Source organism: Pinus tabuliformis, chromosome 4_2, assembly GCF_031772625.1.
Source record: "Pinus tabuliformis cultivar Carrire ecotype Pingquan chromosome 4_2, CPIR1, whole genome shotgun sequence".
Taxonomy (NCBI): Eukaryota; Viridiplantae; Streptophyta; class Pinopsida; order Pinales; family Pinaceae; genus Pinus; species Pinus tabuliformis.
The window spans coordinates 1,028,602,119-1,028,623,492 of record NC_142304.1 but is presented as its reverse complement, the minus strand read 5'-3'; the positions used below and the strand labels follow the sequence as shown (position 1 = coordinate 1,028,623,492).

The following is a 21,374-nucleotide window of genomic DNA, read 5'->3' as shown; positions in this document are numbered from 1 at the left end:
GAGAGGGTATCAGCAATAGTTGAGAGTGCAGGAAACGACAGGAAGAGGCAGCGCAGAAGAAGGATGCAAATCACCTACGCAGAGGCAGTGATGCAGGGACAGCGCAGTCACTGCGCAAAGGGTGACATTGTGTGGCTAGCGTGAGGGTAGCAGGTCCTCTCAGGTGTCAGAAATTCACTTTGGAGTGGAGAAATTTGTTTGTAAAATCTCTCTCAATGATTCTTCTTCTATTCTGCTATCTGTTGATTTTACATGAGATTTTGCTGAAGAGTAATAAAAGAAACCCTCATTTGCTGCACCAGTTTTCCCACATTGGGTTTTTTCGGGGACAATTGTCCAAAAATAATTGTGTTAATGTGTTATTGTTGTGATAGTATTTTCCTTACATTTATTTTTCCACAGTAATTAATGTGTGAAGACTGCAGTGTATGTATTTCGATATTTTCCGTAGATAACTGCAAATAATTTGTTTCAAACTTCAGTAAACTAACAAATAGAAGAAATATTATCAGTTGCTGCAATAAGAGTTGGAATTTCTAGATTTTCACATGGTATTAGAGCATCAACAAGAGGCAGGAGAGATCTAGTGCAGAAGAAAAGGGAGCAACGTAGCACTACATAAGCAGATGCTCGAAGTCTCCAGAAGGGCCAGACATATAAGATTTCGAGGGAGAGTTAATTCTCTAAGTGGGTTGGCAGAGAATCGATCTCCAGATCGAAGGGTTTTCAGAGGCAGAAGGAGCAACTATGGTTCTTTTGCAGAGCAGATCTCCTACTAAAACGCAGTGTTGCGTTGAGAAGGAGAATAGCACGGAACAACATGAATAGTCAAGATGTATTATCTTCTAGATTGGAAGAAGAATTTGCATGTTTGTCAAATTCAGCATCAGCAGGTGTTTGGCATATTGATAGCGGGGCTTCAGCTCACATGACTGGGGTATGAGAGTACTTCTCTAGCTATCATGAAGAGCAGATGGACTTCCAGATCACTATGGGAAACAAAATGAAGTGTACTCTAGTAGGGAGAGGCACCGTAGTGTTTCAGACAGAAGTAGGAACCAGCATAAGAGCCACTCATGTGTTGTATGTGATGGGGTTAGGAAAGAATTTGATTTTAGTGTCCCAATTACAGGACAAGGGCACGATGTATATGTTATGAAACATTGAAACCAGCTCAAGAAAAGATAGAAAAGATAGATCAACGCCTTAGAATTCAGCCTCTTCGAGGGGGCAACCTCCTTTACATTACATAAATGAACAATTCTTGGATGATACAAATGACAAAACCTCCTTTCTATATATAGGAGTGTAAGGAGTCACAATATAACCCAGCCGACCTAACAATAATAATATAAAGCCACAAAAATAACAATAGAGGGATTCTATGGGGCACAATAATAACAATATGGGGATAATAGGGGCACAACAATATTAATAAGGGGTACAACTACAATAGTAATGGGGTAATCACTAGTATTATAGGGACCCAACATGCCCCTCTCCTTCAAAAAAGTGTTGTCCTCAACGCTTGAGTAGTTCTAGATACTTCTGTATAAAATTCTCATCCTCCCATGTGGAATCTTCAGCGGATAAGTTCTTCCACTTGATAAGATACTCCGAAATTGATCGATTTCGTAGCTGTCGAGTTCTTGTTTCTGTGACTGCTTCCGGTTCCAATATAATTTTTCCTTCCTCGTCAAGTTCTGGCAATATTGTTTGAACTGGGAGCTTGTCGCCTATAACCTTCTTTAAACATGAAACATGGAAAACTGGGTGCAATCGAGAAGCTGCAGGAAGCTCCAATTTGTATGCCATAGTACCAATCTTTTGCAACACCTTGTACGGACCATAATACTTTGGTGATAATTTATTATCCTTCTTAGCTTGCTTGAGGGACATTTGCTTATATGGTTGTAGCCGTAGGAATACCCAATCACCTACATCAAAACTTCTTTCACTGCGATGTTGATCTGCCTGTTGTTTCATTCTATTTTGTGCCAACACGAGGTTATCCTTTAAGAGTTGGAGGACTTGTTGTTGATGTTCGATGTGATGTTCCACTGCCTGAACCTTAGAATTTTCTCTTAAATATGATGTGATGGATGGTGGTTGATACCCATAAAGTGCCATAAATGGGGTCATTTTTGTTGTTGTATGGAAGGAAGTGTTATACCACCATTCAGCCAGAGGCAACCATTTGACCCATTGTGTTTGTTTATCAGATACAAAGCAACGAAGATATCCTTCCAAACATTTGTTTACTATCTCAGTTTGCCCATCAGATTGAGGATGATAAGATGAGCTATGAGCTAACTGAGTACCAAGACAAGAAAATAATTCTGTCCAAAAATTTCCAGTGAAAATGGGATCTCTGTCACTTACAATAATCTTTGGGTTTCCATGTAGCTTTTGAATTGTTTCCATAAATGCAGTAGAAACTGTACTGGCTTTAAATGGATGTGATAATGCACAAAAGTGTGCATACTTGGTAAGTCTGTCAACTACCACCATGATGACACTCTTTCCCTCAGACTTGGGTAAACCTGTGATAAAATCCATTGAAACCTCCTCCCAACGTTGGCTTGGAATGGATAAAGGTTGTAATAGACCCGGTGTCTTAATTGTTTCAACTTTATTTTGTTGGCAAACCAAACATTCCGCCACAAACTTTTGAATATCTGATTTAAGGCCATCCCAAAAAAATTCCTTCTTAACCCTGTGGTAAGTTTTTAAAAATCCTGAGTGCCCTCCTAAGGGAGAAGTGTGCAATTCCATAAGAATCTTTTGTTTTAGCTGGGAATTCTTACAGAGGTATAAGCGATCTTTGTACCATAACGAATCATTTTGCCAGCTAAATGTATCAGACGTACTGGAATCTTGTTGTAACTTTCGAATAAGTGCCCACACTTCTTCGTCATTCTTCCATTCCTCCCTTGCTTCGTTTATCCAATCTGGTTGGATAATAGAAATGGCGCACAACAATGCTTCCACATCCTCATCCTTTCTTGAGAGTGCATCTGCCACCACATTTTGCTTCCCTTTTTTGTAGATGATTTCAAAGTCATAACCCAACATCTTTGTGACCCACTTTTGTTGCTCTTCAGAGGATAATCTTTGTTCTAAAAAGTATTTAAGGCTATCATGATCCGTTTTTACCTTGAAGTGTCTTCCCATTAGGTAGGGTCGCCATTTCTTAAGTGCATGGAGTATTGCCAACATTTCCTTCTCATAAATAGCTTTGTGTAAAAACTTTCCTTTGATTGGACGACTTTCAAAAGCAATGGGTCTTTCATCTTGCATTAGAACAGCACCAATTCCATTTCCTGAAGCATCACATTCCACAATAAAGGTTTTTGTGAAGTCCGGTGTAGCTAAGACCGGTGCTTGGCACATTGCCTCTTTAAGATGTTCAAAGGCCTTTGTTGCTTCCGGAGTCCATGAAAATGCATCTTTCTTCAATAATGTTGTTAGAGGTGCTGCTATTCTCCCATAATTCTTAACAAACTTGCGATAATACCCTGTCAACCCGAGAAATCCTCGCAGATGCTTTATGGATGTGGGGATTTTCCATTCCTTAATGGCTTTAATTTTGCTAGGGTCTACCTTAACTCCTTCATGAGATACAATATGACCCAGATATTCCACCTCTTGGACTCCAAAGAAACATTTGGATCTTTTTGCATATAATTGTTTCTCCTCCAATAGTTGTAGCACCCTGTCAACATGTTCAACATGATCCTTCCAAGACTTGTTGTAGATTAGTATATCATCAAAAAATACTAACACAAATTTTCTAAGGAATGGTTTGAAAATTGAATTCATCAAACCTTGAAATGTTGAAGGTGCATTGGTAAGGCCAAAAGGCATGACCAAAAATTCATAATGACCCTCATGAGTTCTAAATGTTGTTTTCGGAATGTCTTCAATCTTCATTCTGATTTGATGATACCCTAAACGAAGATCCAACTTGGTGAAGTAAATTGATCCATGCAATTCATCCAGTAATTCATCAATGACAGGAATGGGAAACTTATCTTTAATAGTGAGCTTGTTGAGCTCCCTATAATCCGGACACATGCGCCATGATCCATCCTTCTTGTGCACCAATACTACTGGAGCAGAGAAAGAACTTTGACTCGGTTGAATTATACCAGCCTCTAGCATTTCTGCAACCATACGTTCAATTTCACTCTTTTGGGCATAGGGATATCTGTACGGCCTGATGTTTGGAGGAACACTTCCTGGAATCAGATGAATAGCATGATCATGATCACGCATAGGTGGGAGACCTTTGGGAGTCTCAAATACCTTGGAATGATTGTCCAGGACTTTTTGGAGATCTGGAGAAATAGATGATTCCAATGTGGAAACATCTAGCGAACATAATTGTGCAATTACACCTCTTTGTTCCTTTTTTAGAAGCTTTGTCATACCATTAGAGCTGATTATCTTTCCTGGTTTCCCTGCAATACCCCTTAATTCAACTTCCTTTCCTTCCGTAGAAAATTTGATGAAAAGTTCTTGAAAATTAAAAGCTATTGTACCCAAGGATTGTAGCCATTGGACTCCTAGTACAACATCAGCACCTCCCATTGGAATGGAAAGCATTGGGCTAGTCAATACATATTCTCCCATGGATAGCTTGATATTATGGCACTTTCCAGAGCAATTTATTGTTCCTCCATTTGCAATCATCACTTGACACTCTGGTGCTGGATATAGGAAGCAATTCAATTCTTTTGCTACCTTACAATGAATAAAATTGTGGGTGCTTCCTGAATCAATCAACACTATTACCTTTTTCTTCTTGATTTGTCCTTCTATCTTGATGGTTTGAGGAGTGGTAATTCCCGCCAATGCATTACAAGATATGGTCGGATTCATTTATTTTTTATCTAGGCTTTGTTCCTGGAGTATATCCTCTTCTTTTGACCTTTCTTGCTCCTTTTCTTCTTCCTCTTCACAATCTATGTAGAATAATTTCTTCTCAGCACACTTATGACCTTTAGTGTATTTGCTATCACAACTGTAACAAAGCCCTTTTGCTCTTTTTTCTTCCAATTGTTGTGGTGTCAACCTTATAGGTTGTGGAAGACTAGGGGCAACAACACTTCCGTCTTTATAGTTGTGAGTGGTATGCTTCCTGGTTGCCATAATTTTGCTTTCCATTTTTCTTGCTAACCTGAATGCCTTCTCTAATGAATCAGGTTCCCAAAGGCGAACATCATGTTGGATATTATCCTTTAAAGACCCTATGAACACATCAATCCTATGCTCCTCTGGAATATTTTTTACCCTTATGTTCAATTTTTGGAACTCCTCAATGTGCTCCATTATTGAACCCTTTTGTTTGAGACTTATCAATTGGCTAAAAAAAGTGTTGCTTTTTGTATCCTCATAATGTGCTATCAATTCTTCTGTAAAAATTGCCCAAGTGATAAATTGTTTACGAGAGCAAAGCCATTGATACCATACAAACTGATTTGGTTCCAAATATAAAGTTGCAATACGTACCTTTTGTGTGTTTTGCACATTATTGAGATCGAAAAATTGCTCCATCTGTAATATCCATGTTGTGGGATCCTTGCCATCAAACTTCCTCATATCGATTTTTGGAATATGGTGGGTCTTTGATCCAACATTAGAGTCTATGAAATCATGATTAACATTTTTTTTGTTCTCATCATGAGTTTCCTTTACTACCCTTTCACCATTAGTAAGCATTTCTTGTAGAAACTTTGTTAAGTCTGTCTTCAAATCTTCCATGCCTATCTTCAAATCTTCCATGTTTGTCTTCAAATCTATCTTCAAATCATCCATCTTAGCTTCCACGTCAATCATCTTAGCTTCTACGTCTTTCTTTAAACAGTCCATCTTAGCTTCTACACCTTTCTTTAAACCCTCCATCTTAGCTTCTACATCTTTCTTTAAACCATCCATCTTAGATTCTGTTCCTTTTTGTGGACAGTTGTTGCACTTGGTCTTGTAATTTTGATCTATCATGTTGCATTTTTCCTCTTCTTCATGAGTCATGCTAGAGCTTTCAGGTTCCTTACTAGGTGTTTGCATTTTCTTTCCTCGGGGCATCAGTTACCAATAATAATGCTCTACTATGCCCTTTGAATTCCTTCAAAATAAATTTCAAACCAATCTTAAGCAAAAATTTAAAAGAATCTACACACCTTTTTTCACTTTGTGGGAGCTCGATATTCCCTCTAATGTATCTCTGTACATTCAAATCATCCAGTTCTGAAATTGTAACCTACAGTATCCCTCTGTGTCCTCTTTCTAATGCCACCAGTCTTATCCAAATTGGATTCTCCAAGGAAGAGTTATGCGAAATCTCCCACGGTGACCTGATTATAGACTAGTTCAGTAGAGCGAACTTGTACGACGTGCCACGAGTCACTGTTTCGACCTTTGGCTCTAAAAAATATATACAAGAAACTACAGTCCGTCCTCTTTCTATACCTTCTTACGAAATTTCAATCTGATGCTTAGAGAGAAAGTTATGACGATTTTCCCCAGGTCACCTGTTTGGAATGTAATTCAGGAGTCTGCAAAAAGACCAACTTCCTCAGATCATATCTCCGAAAATATAGCGCGAAAAGCTCTGAAATTCGGACCCGAGCTTCAGCGCGATGTCTTCTCAAATGGGTTTTTTTTTTTAGCTTCTGAAACGTCGCAGAAAAAAAAGTTATAGCGAAAATGCCACGATGACCTGTTTGGAGCAGCGAAACCCTAGAATCCAAAGCTCTGATACCAAATGTTATGAAACCAGCTCAAGAAAAGATAGATCAAGGCCTTAGAATTCAACCTCTTCGAAGGGCCAACCTCCTTTACATTACATAAATGAACAATTCTTGGATCATACAAATGACAAAACCTCCTTTCTATATATAGGAGTGTAAGGAGTCACAATATAACCCAGCCGACCTAACAATAATAATATAAAGCCACAAAAATAACAATAGAGGGATTCTATGGGGCACAGTAATAACAATATGGGGATAATAGGGGCACAACTATATTAATAAGGGGTACAATTACAATAGTAATGGGGTAATCACTAGTATTATAGGGACCCAACAGTGTACTTCATTAGAAGGAAGGTGTATGTCAAACATCCCAGCTAGAAGAAGAAGAGACAAATTAGAGCTCGAAGCAACAGATTATATAGATTGCAGGTTGAATATCCAATGGCACTGATAGGCAGTAATCATAATGGTGAAAAGGAGTTGAATTAACTATGGCACAGGCGAATGGGACACTTACACCATGGAGCACTAAAGATGATGCTTAGAGAGACTGTTACAGGAGTTCCAGTCCTCAGTACTGAGCATGATGATGTATATAGAAGATGCGTGTTAGGGAAATATGCTAAGGCAGCTTTTCCCAAAAGTGACAACAGAGCAAGAGGTGTGTTAGGATTGATACACTCAGATATTTGTGGCCCGATGTTGTAACGACCCATCTCTAAATACACATATTATACGCTCCAAAAAAAATAATAATAATAAAGATATTAATAAAATGGAATAAAGATTAAGTATTAGTATTAATAATTAATTAATCTAAAGTTCTAAAATTTTATATTAAAAACAAACATAAAATAAAATAAAAGCATACATGAATATCAAAAGGTCAAAAGACAAACATGATAAAGTACATATCAATGTTATAAAGTCATAAAAAAAGATACGTATATGGTTAATAGAGGTGTAATAATATTATAAATAACCATAACACTTTTATGAGGGTAAAACATTATAAAACCTGAATGCTTCATACGAACACCGGTAACGGAAGGATGACTCACGCCCTTGAGGAAGCTGTCACCGCGGGAGAAAGCGGTGGAGTCGCTGGTGTACAGGGCGGCCACCGCTAAACCCAGCTATAAAACTGCGGATAATGGGCTGAGAACGGGGCGGGGGGAAAAGAAGAGAGCAGGAGAAAACCAGAAGCAGAAAATCAGCAGGAGAAAACCAGGAGGAAGAAAATTGACCATTGGAAGAGCTTTAAGCAGTCTGAGGTTCTGGGCACGGGGGACAGTGAGCTTCTGTTGAGAAGCTTTCTGGATTGAGCAGCCAGGCTCTGCTCAGTCTGGCTGGGTGGTATTGGTCTCCCGGAAATTGGATCAAAATAGCCACAACATCATCAACGACACCAGTCCAGTAGCAGTTTCAGTAGCAGTTAAGGTAAGTACAAATTTAAATTCTTTAGGCTTCCTGTATTTCAGTTCTGGTTATTGCATATGGTTATTACAGATGTCCACGAAAGCTCTTAGCGGTGGCAAGTACTTTGTCAACTTTATTGATGATCGCTCTAGAAAAACCTGGATTTATTTCTTAAATACCAAGGATGAGGTCTTTGATCGGTTTAGAGAGTTTAAGGCTCTAGTAGAAAACATGACAAGGAAAAGGATAAAGGTATTGTGTTCAAATAATGGTGGAGAATATACGGATAAAAACTTCATAGATTTATGCGCAAAAGAGGGCATCAAAAGAGAGTGGACAACTCCGTACAATCCACAGCAGAATGGAGTAGCGGATCGGAAGAATAAAACGATTGTCGAAGCAGCAAAGGCCATGTTATATGACCAGGACTTGCCTAGATTCTTATGGGCAGAGACATGCAACACAGCAGTGTATATCCAGAATAGATCTCCTCACAGAGCATTGGGGAAGAAAACGCCTAAAGGAGTCTTCACAAGGAAAAGGAGGAGGTGAGTCATCTCAAGATATTCAAAAGTGTGGCATATTGTCACATTCCAAACGAGAAGTGTAGTAAGCTAGATCAGACTACAGAAAAAGGGTACCTCGTAGGGTATAGCGAGACCTCAAAAGCATACAGAATCTACATTCCAAGCAACAGGAAAATTGTAGTAAGACGAGATGCAAAGTTCATGGAAGATAGAGCTTTCAGAAAATCTCAAGAGATGCCAGCAGAAGATCAGTCAACAGATGTTCCATTAGTCCAACAGCTGGAAGGACAAACAGGAGGGCAGATATCAGGATCGAGTACCATAACCAGCACCAGTATTTCCTCGGGAGTAGGAGATCCAGACAGTTCTCAGTAGATGGAACAGCAGGATCAAGAGGAGGATTTGATTGAGCTGCCCACCACGAGTGGTAGAACCAACAAGGAAGTACGACAGACGCTGAGGAATGCATAAGAGTTTGTCAGAGCTCCTAGAACCGACAAGAGGCAGCGTAGACAGCCTGACAAGTACCAAGCCTTGGTAGCACAGGTTGAAGAACCCTCCAGTTTTCAGGAAGCCATACAACACCAAGTTTGGGTGGATGCCATGATAGAAGAATATAGTTCTATCATGACGAATGATGTCTAGGAAGTAGTACCTCAACCAGAGGACACATCAGTTGTAGGATTAAGGTGAATCTACAAGATCAAGTATGCTACAAATGGTAGTATAGAGAAGTACAAGGCTAAGTTTGTGGCAAGGGGTACGCACAAAAAGAAGGAATAGACTATGAGGAGATCTTCGCCCCAGTAGCTAGATATACCTCTATCAGATCCGTTATATCCCTAGCAACTCAAATGGGATGGGAGATTCACCAGATGGATGTCAAGACAGCATTCTTGAACGGGGTGATAGAAGAAGAGGTGTATATAGAACATCCTGAAGGCTTCCAGACTCATGAAAAGAGAACTCATGTATGCAGATTAAAGAAAGCCCTGTATGGGCTCAAGCAGGCACCCAGAGCATGGTATGGACGGATTGATAGCTACTTGCAACAGTTGGGATTCACCAAGAGTGATGTTGATCCCAATCTCTACTATCTAATGGTGGAGAATGAGCCACTTATTCAGGTATTGTATGTGGATGACTTATTTCTAACAGGGACATCTAGGCTCATAAAGGACTGCAAGAAGAACCTTGAAGCAGAATTCGACATGAAGGATATGGGGTTGATGCATTATTTTCTAGGGTTGGAAGTTTGGCAGAAGAGATTCAAAATGCAGGATTGTCGGTCCATGGCTACGCCTATGATCACCAACTAGAAGAAAATTGTTAAAATTTCCAACTAGGGCCAAACTCCGCATGGGTCATCTTATTTATGGCAACTGATATTTTTCTTGGATTCCTCTCTCCGAGAGGTGTAGGATTGATCTAAATATCATCTGATTCTGACATGTACAAATGAAGTTATGAGTTTATTTTGATTATGGACAAATTGTCAAGGTCGACCAGCAAACTTATGTAGGCTCAAAAGCCCAACAGTCGTGTCTATTCATCCTCAACGTTTGCTATAAATACATGATGCCTTAGCCTCATTTGGACACACTTATCCTCACACATCTCTCTCTCTCCTCATTGATTGGGTACGCATTTCTGGGCAGCATTCTCTCTCCACACGTGCAAAGGAAAGGAGAAGAAATTTCTGTTTTGGGCGTTGACTGCGTTGACCAAATTTCTGGGATAGTTTGACCATGTGTTGACCAGCAGCGTTGACTCCTTGGACTGTGTTTTTGTGAGGGCTATCTCTGTTTGGGCAGGCCGCATTTCTAGGCATAGAAATCGAGGCTAAACGTTGACTTTGACCAGCATTGACTACAACTAGGGCTGACTGCAGGTGGGTTGTTTGACCAGATTTTGACTGGGTTGTTTTTGGGTTGTTTTGAGGGCTGATTCATCTTGTTGTTTGGAGGCCAAAGTTGATTGAAGTTGACCAATTTGTTGAGGGTCAAATCTGCCTTGTTGGCCAGCGTTGACTTTTCTGGTTAGGGCTCTTTTGATGCTGTCATAAGTTATCAAATTTGTAAATTGTACTATCTCTCTTTGTTGAACTATTGAAGACTATAAGAAGAATTGATCAAGGGTTTCCCCACATTGGTGTTTGTCCCTGGCTGATACCACATCTTGTGTCCTCTTGTCTTGGCTTGTCTTCTACTGTTTATGTTTATGTTCTATCTGCATTTTACTATCATGTTGATGTTTGCTAAATTGGATATTGATATTGGGCTAATTAAGAAATTGAGGTAAAATTGATCCAAAGCATAAAACATACCATTGTTTCCCAAAATAACATGGTATCAGAGGTGAGGTGAAGACAAAGCCCAAGCAAGAGTGAAAGAGCAATCACCAAAGACAATTGGACAAGGACAAAAGGCTCAATGGGTTCCTCGTCCTACTTCCCAACTAAAGACAAGCTCCATGATAAATCTTACTATCATGGATGGAAAATGTCTCTTGATTTGACCTTGGAAGAAAACGAAGTGATGGATTATGTGAAGGGTAAAATCCTTGAGCCTCCTTCAAATGCATCGGCTACTGCGAAGACCAAGTACAATAGGGTTGAAGTCAAAGCGAAGAAGATTATCAGGGATTCCATTGACAACCATCTGGTGGCCTATATCTCTGAATTGAAGACCTATAAGGAGATCTACGACAGGTTGGTCGGCGTGTTCAAAGTTAGTAATGCTAATCAAATTCTCTTTCTCAAGAATAAATTGAAGGATATTAAGAAGGGCAAGGACGAAAACATTCAATCCTAGTTCTTGAGGATCATTGAGATCAAGAATGATCTACTCTCGATTGGAGAAGTCATTCCTGACAGGGAACTTACTCTCACCACCCTTTACGGACTCCCACCTAAGTAGTATGTATTTATTAGAACCACTACACTCAACAATGATCGAATTCCAAGGTTTGAAGAATTGATGTCGAGATGCATTCAAGAAGAAACAAGAATGGTGGAGCAAGAAATGCCTTCTAATATAAGCAACCCCACTGCATTCTCCGCTCATGCCAAGAGGAAGAACAATGCAGGTTCAAAGAAGCAAAGTCAAGGAAGACCAGGATTCAAAAATGGAAGGAAGGGAAAATGTTTTGTTTGCAATAAGTTTGGCCACTATGCAAGGGAGTGTCCAAATAGAAGGGACACATCACATGATGATGATCACAATCATTCCAGGGGCAACTTCAACAACAACGATCAAAGGAATGGCAGGTCCAATGGCAAGGGTAAAGAGGAATGTGAGACATCAAGGAAATGGTCAACCCTCCAAGAAATCAAAGAACTCCAGGTATGAAGAATCCAATGTTCTTAACAATAAGCAAAAAGAGTATTATCTTATATTAGCCCTCTCCACTACCTCTCCTCTGGACACTTTGGGAAATTGGTTGATTGATAGTGGTGCCACTTCACCGAATACAAAGAAGCCCTCTCTAATATGATAGAAAAGGAGACAAACTTGGAGATCATCCTTGGAGATGATGCCACCTATCCCGTGAAGGGAGTAGGGAATGTTACCCTTCAATTGAATCAAGGTAACACTATTCATTTGCAAGAAGTATTATATGTACCCGATCTCAAGAACATTTCGGCAATGGAAGACAAAGGATTCAGGGTGGCTTTTATCGATGGAAAGGTACGTGTTTGGAAAATAAATTTTAAAGATGCTTTTACTCTTGGGTTTAGGGTTGTGGGTTTACCTAAGTAATTACATACACGACACGGAGCTATTGAGATTATTTACATTATACACACGCAGAATGGGTTTACATTATAACATGATCCTCAGGCTGATGATAATAGCTAGATGGTTGGAACACATTGATCAGGCACTATCCCTTTTGCGAAAAAAAAAAGGTGTACTGCTATGGATCGTTGAAACGTAGTGGTCAACAGAACCTACCAAAACAGCAGAGGAAGGATGTTAGATCTGTAAACACACTCTGAAAGTACAAACAGCAAGCTACAAAATTGCAGTAACCACTCGCATCACTCTTTATGAACTCAAAATAAGAAAAGGTTACAACAGCTCACTAATCATTAGCTCAAAACAAAATTGAATTATCACAGAGTTGCCCTACCTTTTTTAATGAATGGAGAAAGCTATAGTTTACAATCAAGGCTAACCATCCCTGTCGAAGAAAGCATAGTTTAGAGTGAAAATCCTAACTCCTAACTCTGCCTGGATCAGAGTTGCCATCCCACATGACAGAAAAATGCCTGAAATAGAGTGCCCGGGGGCTATATCTGTAAACTAGTTTAAACCCAGCACCAATTCTAAATCTGGAAGTCTCCCTGAACCATGTGCTTTTCTAAATCAGAACCTGTGCTAAAATCAGAACTGCAAGCACTTCTAAGAGTAGAAGGCCAATTTAATTAAGGCACAAGTGCCTTCTAAACTGGAAAATAGAACATGCTCAAGAAGGCAAATTTAAGGCCGACAGATGCATGCATGCACCTCCTCTAACTGCAGCTGCACCTCAACCACAGAACCATTATTGCCGCACAAAGACAAGGCTCAATAAATCCGTTTATCACTGCTGCTATAGAGGAATAGAGGCAAAGATGAACTGGTTTGCAGTGGATCTGTTGAGTATCCTATCCTAAAGTGAAGGAGATCAACTTCTGCGCATTCAGTTAGAGCTAACATAAACAACCAGAGCTTGTAGGTTTCACATTTATCCTTTGGAAGGTGAAGTTGTAACTAATATGTAGTTGTTGGAAGATATAAAATTGATAAATGCAACTATTATCATAGCATAGCATGGATTCGACGAAACAAAAAGACATTGAATGATAAGCAAACCTTGCAATATCTATACTTCTTCTTTCCGGGCCCAAAAATTACATCTTTAATCACCTTGTTCCCATCTGTTTCCTGCAAAGAAAATCAGTACATAACCCCAAACAATAAGCAGTTAGTTGGAAATTGGAATAAACAATATTTCGAACTCACAGTTCACCTTTCAGGAGCTTACAAGCAAAATATTTGGTAAAAAATACAACAAATAAATCACGGTTGACCTTTCAGCAGCTTACGAGCAAAATGTTTGGTAAAAAATACAACAAATAGAACTTATGAAAGGAATTTAACTGACAATATTTTTTCTGAATTCAGATTGTTGCATACGCATTGAGAGAAGCGGGGTGCATTTGCTGGGCATCTGGCTAGTTCTGTGCCAGCAGGTGCCCAGTTGAAATCCTCCTAGGTGAGTCACAATAGTCTATGGCAACGGGTTTGCGAGGAATGTCATCCATGAATGTGGGGAAGCATCCCTTGAGTTTTCCTGCAGGCTTCTCCTTGGAAACAGAAAAAGCAGGGTGCATTTGACAGCCCAGCTGGCGGTGATACATCAACTCTTGCTGTAATAGTGCATTAAATTTTTGAAAATTTGAACCTTTTCCAGCTACATTGCCTGACTAGTTTTGCCCCAAATCCAGTTAGAAATTTAAAAGAATTGCTGAAATTGCTGAGAGTGCACAATCTGGGTGGATTAGGCTTTTTCAAGACACTGAATCCATTTATGCATTCAAAACTGCAACTTGAGCAATGGAAAAGTGCAATTACACCAGCAAATGTATTGCCAGATTGTGATGATAATTGCCCACAAAAATCCAAAAAATCTAATGTTTAGACTTGTCCATTGAATTTAGAAAATGCATTGGGTGCATTGAACATGGACACTAACCCAAGCCCATCTAAACCCAGGTTTGACATATACCTCTGAGAGACTTGAGAATGCACATTCCAATTCCCACAAATATCAAAGTATTGAATATTGGAATTCGGGATACGCATACTTGAACCTCCAATATATAATACGTTGGCACTTGTGCAAATTCAAGTTATGTATCCTCCTCTGAATGTAGTGCTGGATGTAAGACCAAGATTTAGATGTGGGTCTCATAGTATTTAGTAAAATCTAAGTGCATGCGAGATGGGTTTCTGCTAGTATTTAGTGAAAATCCGAATATTACGTATACTTCATCCAGTGGGTTAATAATTTTTGCTAGAGGGGTAGTGTGGGGTGTGGCTGGGGATGGCGTTATGTAGAACTAATAAATTAATCTTTAAATTTGCAAATTAAAAGGGAAAATGGGGAAATAAACAGAAAATTAAGTCGGGAACTGACCATTTTTGACAGCAGTTCTTCTTTATAAGGCCTGTCCACCCCAGTTTCCGCGAGAAAATGTGCATATAGCGGTTCATCAATCACTTCTGTATCGTCCCTCTTCATCCATTGGAATATACCCATGATTAGAATGAACCCACACAGAAATTACAGTCCAATTGAGGGTCACCGTCATCTAACTTCAAAAAAATATATTAAACTTTCAAAACTGAAAGAAACCCTGCAGAATCTCCAAATCAAACACATTTAAAATGCAAACTAATATATTTCGAAAAAAATACCTGTGCAAATGCGTACATGAGACTGGTGCTGAGAGACCTTGGTAATGACCATGAATGGATTACCTCAACATCGTGGATCTCAGAACCATCATCAGAGTTGCCCATTTTTGCTTTCAAGATTTAGCAGCCTGTTAATGGATTCAAGAAAATGCCAAACAAGGCCTCAAGAGCTTCGATCAGAGATGGCTGCAGGAACTTGAACTGAGCTTTGAGCTTGGAAGTTTGAAAAATATTGAATGTTGATCAAATGGGTACTTATCTGATGCACCCCCGCTGTGAAAAATGAGGCATTGGTAGTGTATCCTGAATATGGCCCGACATTGAACATGTCAGAGATCAATGTGATTCATTGAAAGTATTTCGCTTGCATGATCCGTAGTTTTCTACGGTCTACGCTTTGTATTTATACGAAATTTAGAATCTCCTCCTGTAAAGGGAATAGTAAAATTCCAAATCATTTATCCATGGATATGCTCCAGAACCACGTGGCAGGTATCTTTGGCGTTATCTTCAAGTATCTGCAAACATAGAACAGAACACGTCAAAGATTCCAATCTCTCGTATTAATTCCCATGAAAACAGTTTAACTGGCAACAGATTTCCCTGACCAAAGAGGTCAAGATCTTTGGTAAAGTATCCCTCACGTTGGATTTTGTATTTCGATAAAAAGCACAAGACCCGGAGTAATGATTTTGAGGTACGTATAAATGTTGTATGCGTGTCATAGGGTATTAAATGTTCGCTTAGCTGCAAGCTCGTTTGTCATATCTAACATGGGCGCCCGATGATTTTTCGAACACTTCATCTTCATCTCGTGTTATATGGCTAACGAGCTTACAGCTGAGCGAGCATTTAATACCCTATGACAAGCTCGTTGGCCCTACGCGAAATGTAGCTGTGCCACTGTTGAGAAAATGATAATTTTTTGTTGATTAAATTTTTTTAACGCTAAAATATATTCAGGGTTTTGGAAATTTTGGATTGTGCGGTCTGAAAAATTACAATTTGTAATTTGTGCAATCTAATCCTTCTAGATTTGTGTCTGGATTTTAGGAAAATTAATAGGAAAAATACACCCCTAAAATAACGGTTAAAAACGCTTTTATGATTTTTAGTTTTCTAAATAGTGATAAAATTATATATATATATAATTGAAAAGACTTATTAAAAGATGAAAAAAATAATAATTTATTATAATTATATATATATATAATTGAAAAAACTTATTAAAAGATGAAAAAATAATAATTTAATATTTTTTATATTGAAAAGAGTTATTTCAAATATTAGGTTGGAAGGTTGGAAAGAGAATGGTTTGTTTTTTGGGAATAGTTAATTAGCTAGAGTGATATGGGTCAGATTCACTATCAAACTTATTGGATATTATTATAACTCAATTATATTTAATAACTCATAAACCATATATTAAGGTAATTATACCTTAATATATAAAGTAAATAGTATATAGGCATTAATGTATAATAAGTATCAAAACACATATTTCATTATCTATATAAACTTAAAAAAAAATAATAATAATAATGAGTTTTATTAATATGTTAATTATTTTAATAATAATAAATTTATAATTTAATTAATTTTAAAAGTTTTTTTTAGTAATGTGAAATGTATCATGAAATAATTGTTTTCATGTTTATCATGGATTGATGCCTATCATCATTTAGAAGTCATTTAATTTATATTTGTATGGTAGGGGTAGTTATTAAAGATAAAAAGAATTAATATATAAGTTAAACATATATACATTTAAAAAAAACATGTAACAAGATTCTTAACCATAGATATTCACCCTCACCTTATCATGGAGATTCTTAATTTGTAAATAGACTTTGTTACAATACCATGGCTTATGAATATCACATGACCATAAAACCATAACTTATTTTAGATGACACTTGTAAATGTGATCTTTTTTTCATTAATGAATTTAATTAAAAGGGCAAAAAAGACATAACAACTTTGAAAATAAATCTCACCCTTTGATTTGTGTATACTACTAAAAATATTCTATGGAGATTAAAACCCTACCATCTACTTACTATTTATTGATAATTAAATTAAAATTCTGAAAGTCCTATTCCAAAATAGACATGCCTAACAACATAATAACAATAACTTGTGACTTGGTATTATGAGGCAAACCAACGTGGACTTCTATCCAAGGAGTGTCTACCCTTCTAGCCTTATCACAATGGGTCAAAGCCTCATTGGGAAGAATGCCTAACCAAATGGAATGGGGATCTTATGTTTGTCTGACCCAGTGGAATGGAAGGTGCTTTTTTTAAATGAAGACAAAGTATTTGAGATAACATATGTTCTAGATATTGGTTTTAATATAAGATAGATGTTCTAGCGGTTGTCTAAGGAATTAATATGCTCTTAAACCATGTTGAAAATAGTAGAGAAGAAGGGTTCCTTGATTTATGCCTTAGTAAAGAGTTCCTAAAAATTAGGACGAGTTATGAAGCAATTAACTAATGCGTTGAAGTGGAAGGCTGAGTTATTTTTTCTTCTAGTGCGAGTTGATTGAGGAAAAGGATGAATGTTTGAGTCTCAATTTCTAGAACTTGAAATGGATCGAGTTGCATGAGAAGTTAACTCAATCAATAACAAAAGCGACTTTCCTGAATTAGAAACTTGCTAACTTTAGCCATTCAAATTGTATCATTATTGAGCATGGGTTTGTGTGAGCTTGTGAGAGAAAGGTGCCAAGAGAGCTTGTGCAAATTGTTGGAGAGGAAAGCGGCTCCTTAAGGAAGTGCGCATAGAAATAGGAGGATTTCCTATTTAATAAGCGCTACAAGTGCGTTATAAAATAGGACCTCTAGTGTGCATGAAAATAGGAGGCAAGATCATAGATCAAGGCAAGGGTGTTTTAGCTTAGTGTGAGCAAAGAGAATAAGGTTGTTCTCTAGTGAAACAAAGATTGTTTTGTAAGAGATAATTGCTTATTCTTCTTCAATAATATTCTCAATCAAGCAGAGGGTTTTCCCAATTAGGTTCCCTAGAAAAATTGTGTTGTTGAATTGTGTGATTGTGTATTTATTTCTGTTCCTATTCCGTTGCAATTTGGTTACGAGAAATTATGTGTCTATATGAAAATAAATTAGATTTCAAATTGTTCATATTAGTAGCTGTAGAATTTCATGGATTTCTTACAAACCATGGTATTCAGGAAGTGTTCATTATAGAGGATTCAACCATTACCAAGTCACAAAAAGAGTAGTGAGTAGTCTAGAGGGCAATCCCTATGACTTAGAACTTCCAATTTGTCTCCTACTTCTATGACAAGGGAGAGAGCTCAACAAGGATATAGATATAATAGAAAATGTTGAATTTGTATTAAATGAAGACATGTTTGTTTTATGTGATAATTAAGAGATAAAAGGACCCTCCCTTCCATGAATGTGGTTTCATATATAAATAAGACTTTAGAGCCCATAAAGGCACTATCATACACATCTATGATGCCTCCCCATCCACTTGTCATGTCACTTGCATGAGGTGGATAGGGGGTATTAAATTCCCATGCATGTTCATCTCCCTCCACACATTAGCTTTTGGGATTAATCTAAAAGCATTTAAACTTTACTAGGAGAGTGTTATGTCTCTTAGCCACTTGACAATGCTTCATGGACAAATAGATGGCTTAGCTTGAGTAGATGTGTGATGTTGGTTAGAGTGTTGGTATGGTTCCCTTATATAGGAGCTTGATATCCTAGTCAACTTATTGACTAAGCCATTATGTGCAAGTAATGGGGGAGTCAATTTCTTGACTAGGAGAGATACCTACCTAGGAGGAGGAGAGTTGAGCACTTGGAGGAGGGTGCTTAACCCTTGGAGTTTATTGCCATGTGATATGAGGTACCATGATATGGATAATCCCTTGGTTGGTTTGTGATGGACATGCACATGTTGATGTGGCTTACTCTTGATTTGCTAGACCTTAATCAGATGTTTATGTGGATTTCTTCTTTAAAGCGTCAAAGGTGTCATGGCAACATGTGACTTGCTTAAAGAATGACTTATATCGAAGGAGGAGCACTGGACATTATAGAGGGGAGCATTAGGCTCTAGATGGCATTGTGTTGATTGGTTTCTTGCATGGAGGCTCAAAGTTGACTTGGGGATACCTAACTGTGATTGTGATCATGTAGGTGGAGTGGACCCGAAGCAACACATGGCTTAGGAGGAGTGATGGAGTTCATGTGAATTTGCGGCAAAGGAGTGTGGACACTTCTTATGTAGTGACATCACCTTAGAGCTTGACATTTTTACCCTAGAAATGTATTGCTTCACATGTATAGTCCAACTTGTTTGTAGTAGATTGCTTGTAATGGTTTATACCCACTTGTGTCTTGTTGGCCTCCCTTACCTCTCATATATATGATGGAAGGATAGATCCTTTCTTTCTCTCACTTATTATTATTTATAGATGGAGTCCTATGGTTTCATTAGAAAACCTTGGGAAGGGTACAATGAGAAGATTATTTTCATATATTCTTTAGGTTTCTTCTTTCTACAATATCTTTTTGGTCTTGGAGATGCTACAGTTTGTTAGAACACTTGGAGCATCTTGAATACTACAGTTAGGATTTTATCCCTTGGAGACTTAGATATCAAGGTTTTCTTATTACACCCTAGGTGGTACTTGTTGAAGAGGAGAGGACAGATGTCTTGCTTGGAGCCAAGGAATCTTTATAGTGTTATAGTAGTTTGTGAAGGATATTAGTTGGAGTTGGATTTTTGATGGTTTTCTCTAACTAAGATTTTGGAGAGTTAGAGGATTGTACTAGACTTGGGATAAGGTTGTGGTATGTGCGTGCACTTAATGTTTAAACATATATATGAAGTTTCAAGTTGTTTATTGTCTCAATTACATATTTAATTTATAGTATTCCTTATCTTCTTAGTTATGTGATTTCCATGGTTGGTTTGTCATGTTGATCTGACATAAGTGAAGGTTTAAATTGTTAAGTGAATTAACATTAATATAGAATATAAGGAGGCATATTTCATGCAATAAATCTGCATTAATTGCGGTGATTCTATATCTAATTTTATGGTTGGAAAGTGATCCCTTAGCATTTAAACTTGTTGGCATATGTTTGGTACCCTTACTCTTGAATTGCATAGTGGATTGGGGTTGAAGTGAATTGAAATATTGTCCATTATTTATTGTTGTACTTATAATTTCAGTTCACCCCTCAAGTTAAATATCCATAGGGTTGGATATAACCTCCAATGTAAAGTGAAATTTTACAATTGCATTAAAAGTCATTATGTGGATGGTAGTCATCACAACAAGCATATCTCTATCTAATCCTCTTGGATGCAAACCTTTGTGGCTTGGTCCGAGGTTTGACATGGGAAATTGTGACAACATATGAATTGACTGGAAAGTAATGAAGGATGATAATCATTCCTCTTTAGACTTGGAGTGTAATCGAGGTAGTTTAGAGTGCCATAAGAGAGTGGTACCTTAGGCTAGTCACATTATTTGGTATCACATTGGTAACCTTGGTGGCCTCGTAGGATTAAAAGGAACAATTGAGATGGATAATTTGTCTAATTGTTTTTGCTAATGTCATTTGTTAAGGGAAATGTGGTGATTAAGGAAGGGTATCCACCAATGTCAAAAGGGTATTATGAATACCATGGGCATGACCACTTCCTTTGCTCTAGAATGGGGAAGGTGGAAGAATGTCATAGAAAAAAAAGGACCAGAAGCTAGAAAAGCTAAAGACCAATATTTTTAGAGGCTAAGAAACATCTCCTAGAACTTAGTGACTAGTCAAAGCAATATCAAACTTTATGGTTCTATTATAGGGAGGGTCATTAGAACTCTCAATATCCTTGGATGCTCTCTCTAACCCAATGGCACACATCTTGACTCAATATCAACTTCCCTCCTATACAACACATATCCAATGTTCTATGGACTCTACCACTTTTAGTATGTCTAAAGACTCTATGAGCCCTTTTAGGGGTGGTGTTAATAGGCTAAAATCCCAAGTTGACTTTGCTAAGGATGCCCATCATGTGCCTTATTTTTTGTTATTTGTTTATGTTTTGTCAAATAATTTATTCTTAAACAATTTCTATGAGTTTAAATTTATGGACTTTTAAGGAGGATAGTTTGGCTAGAATGGTTAAGTGATTTAGTTGAGGTTCTTCGTTTG

At 37.9% G+C, this 21,374-nt stretch overlaps 1 protein-coding gene across 2 annotated transcripts in view; it reads right to left on the bottom strand.

Moving 5' to 3' along the window:
* LOC149173132 (branched-chain-amino-acid aminotransferase-like protein 2) overlaps positions 1 to 15,688 on the bottom strand; it is a 381,995-nt gene extending 366,307 nt beyond the window's left edge. The window contains exons 1-3 of one of the 2 annotated variants that reach the window (XM_089424501.1): positions 15,172 to 15,684; positions 14,891 to 14,989; positions 13,564 to 13,635 (exon numbers count right to left, since the gene is read on the bottom strand). In XM_089424501.1, the coding sequence (XP_089280627.1) occupies positions 13,564 to 13,635; positions 14,891 to 14,989; positions 15,172 to 15,276 (276 nt within the window). In that variant the 5' untranslated portion in view covers positions 15,277 to 15,684. Of the gene's footprint in view, positions 1 to 13,563; positions 13,636 to 14,890; positions 14,990 to 15,171 lie in introns of both variants that reach the window. The other variant, XM_089424502.1, reaches the window with a different exon arrangement.
* Positions 15,689 to 21,374: the final 5,686 nt, after the last annotated feature.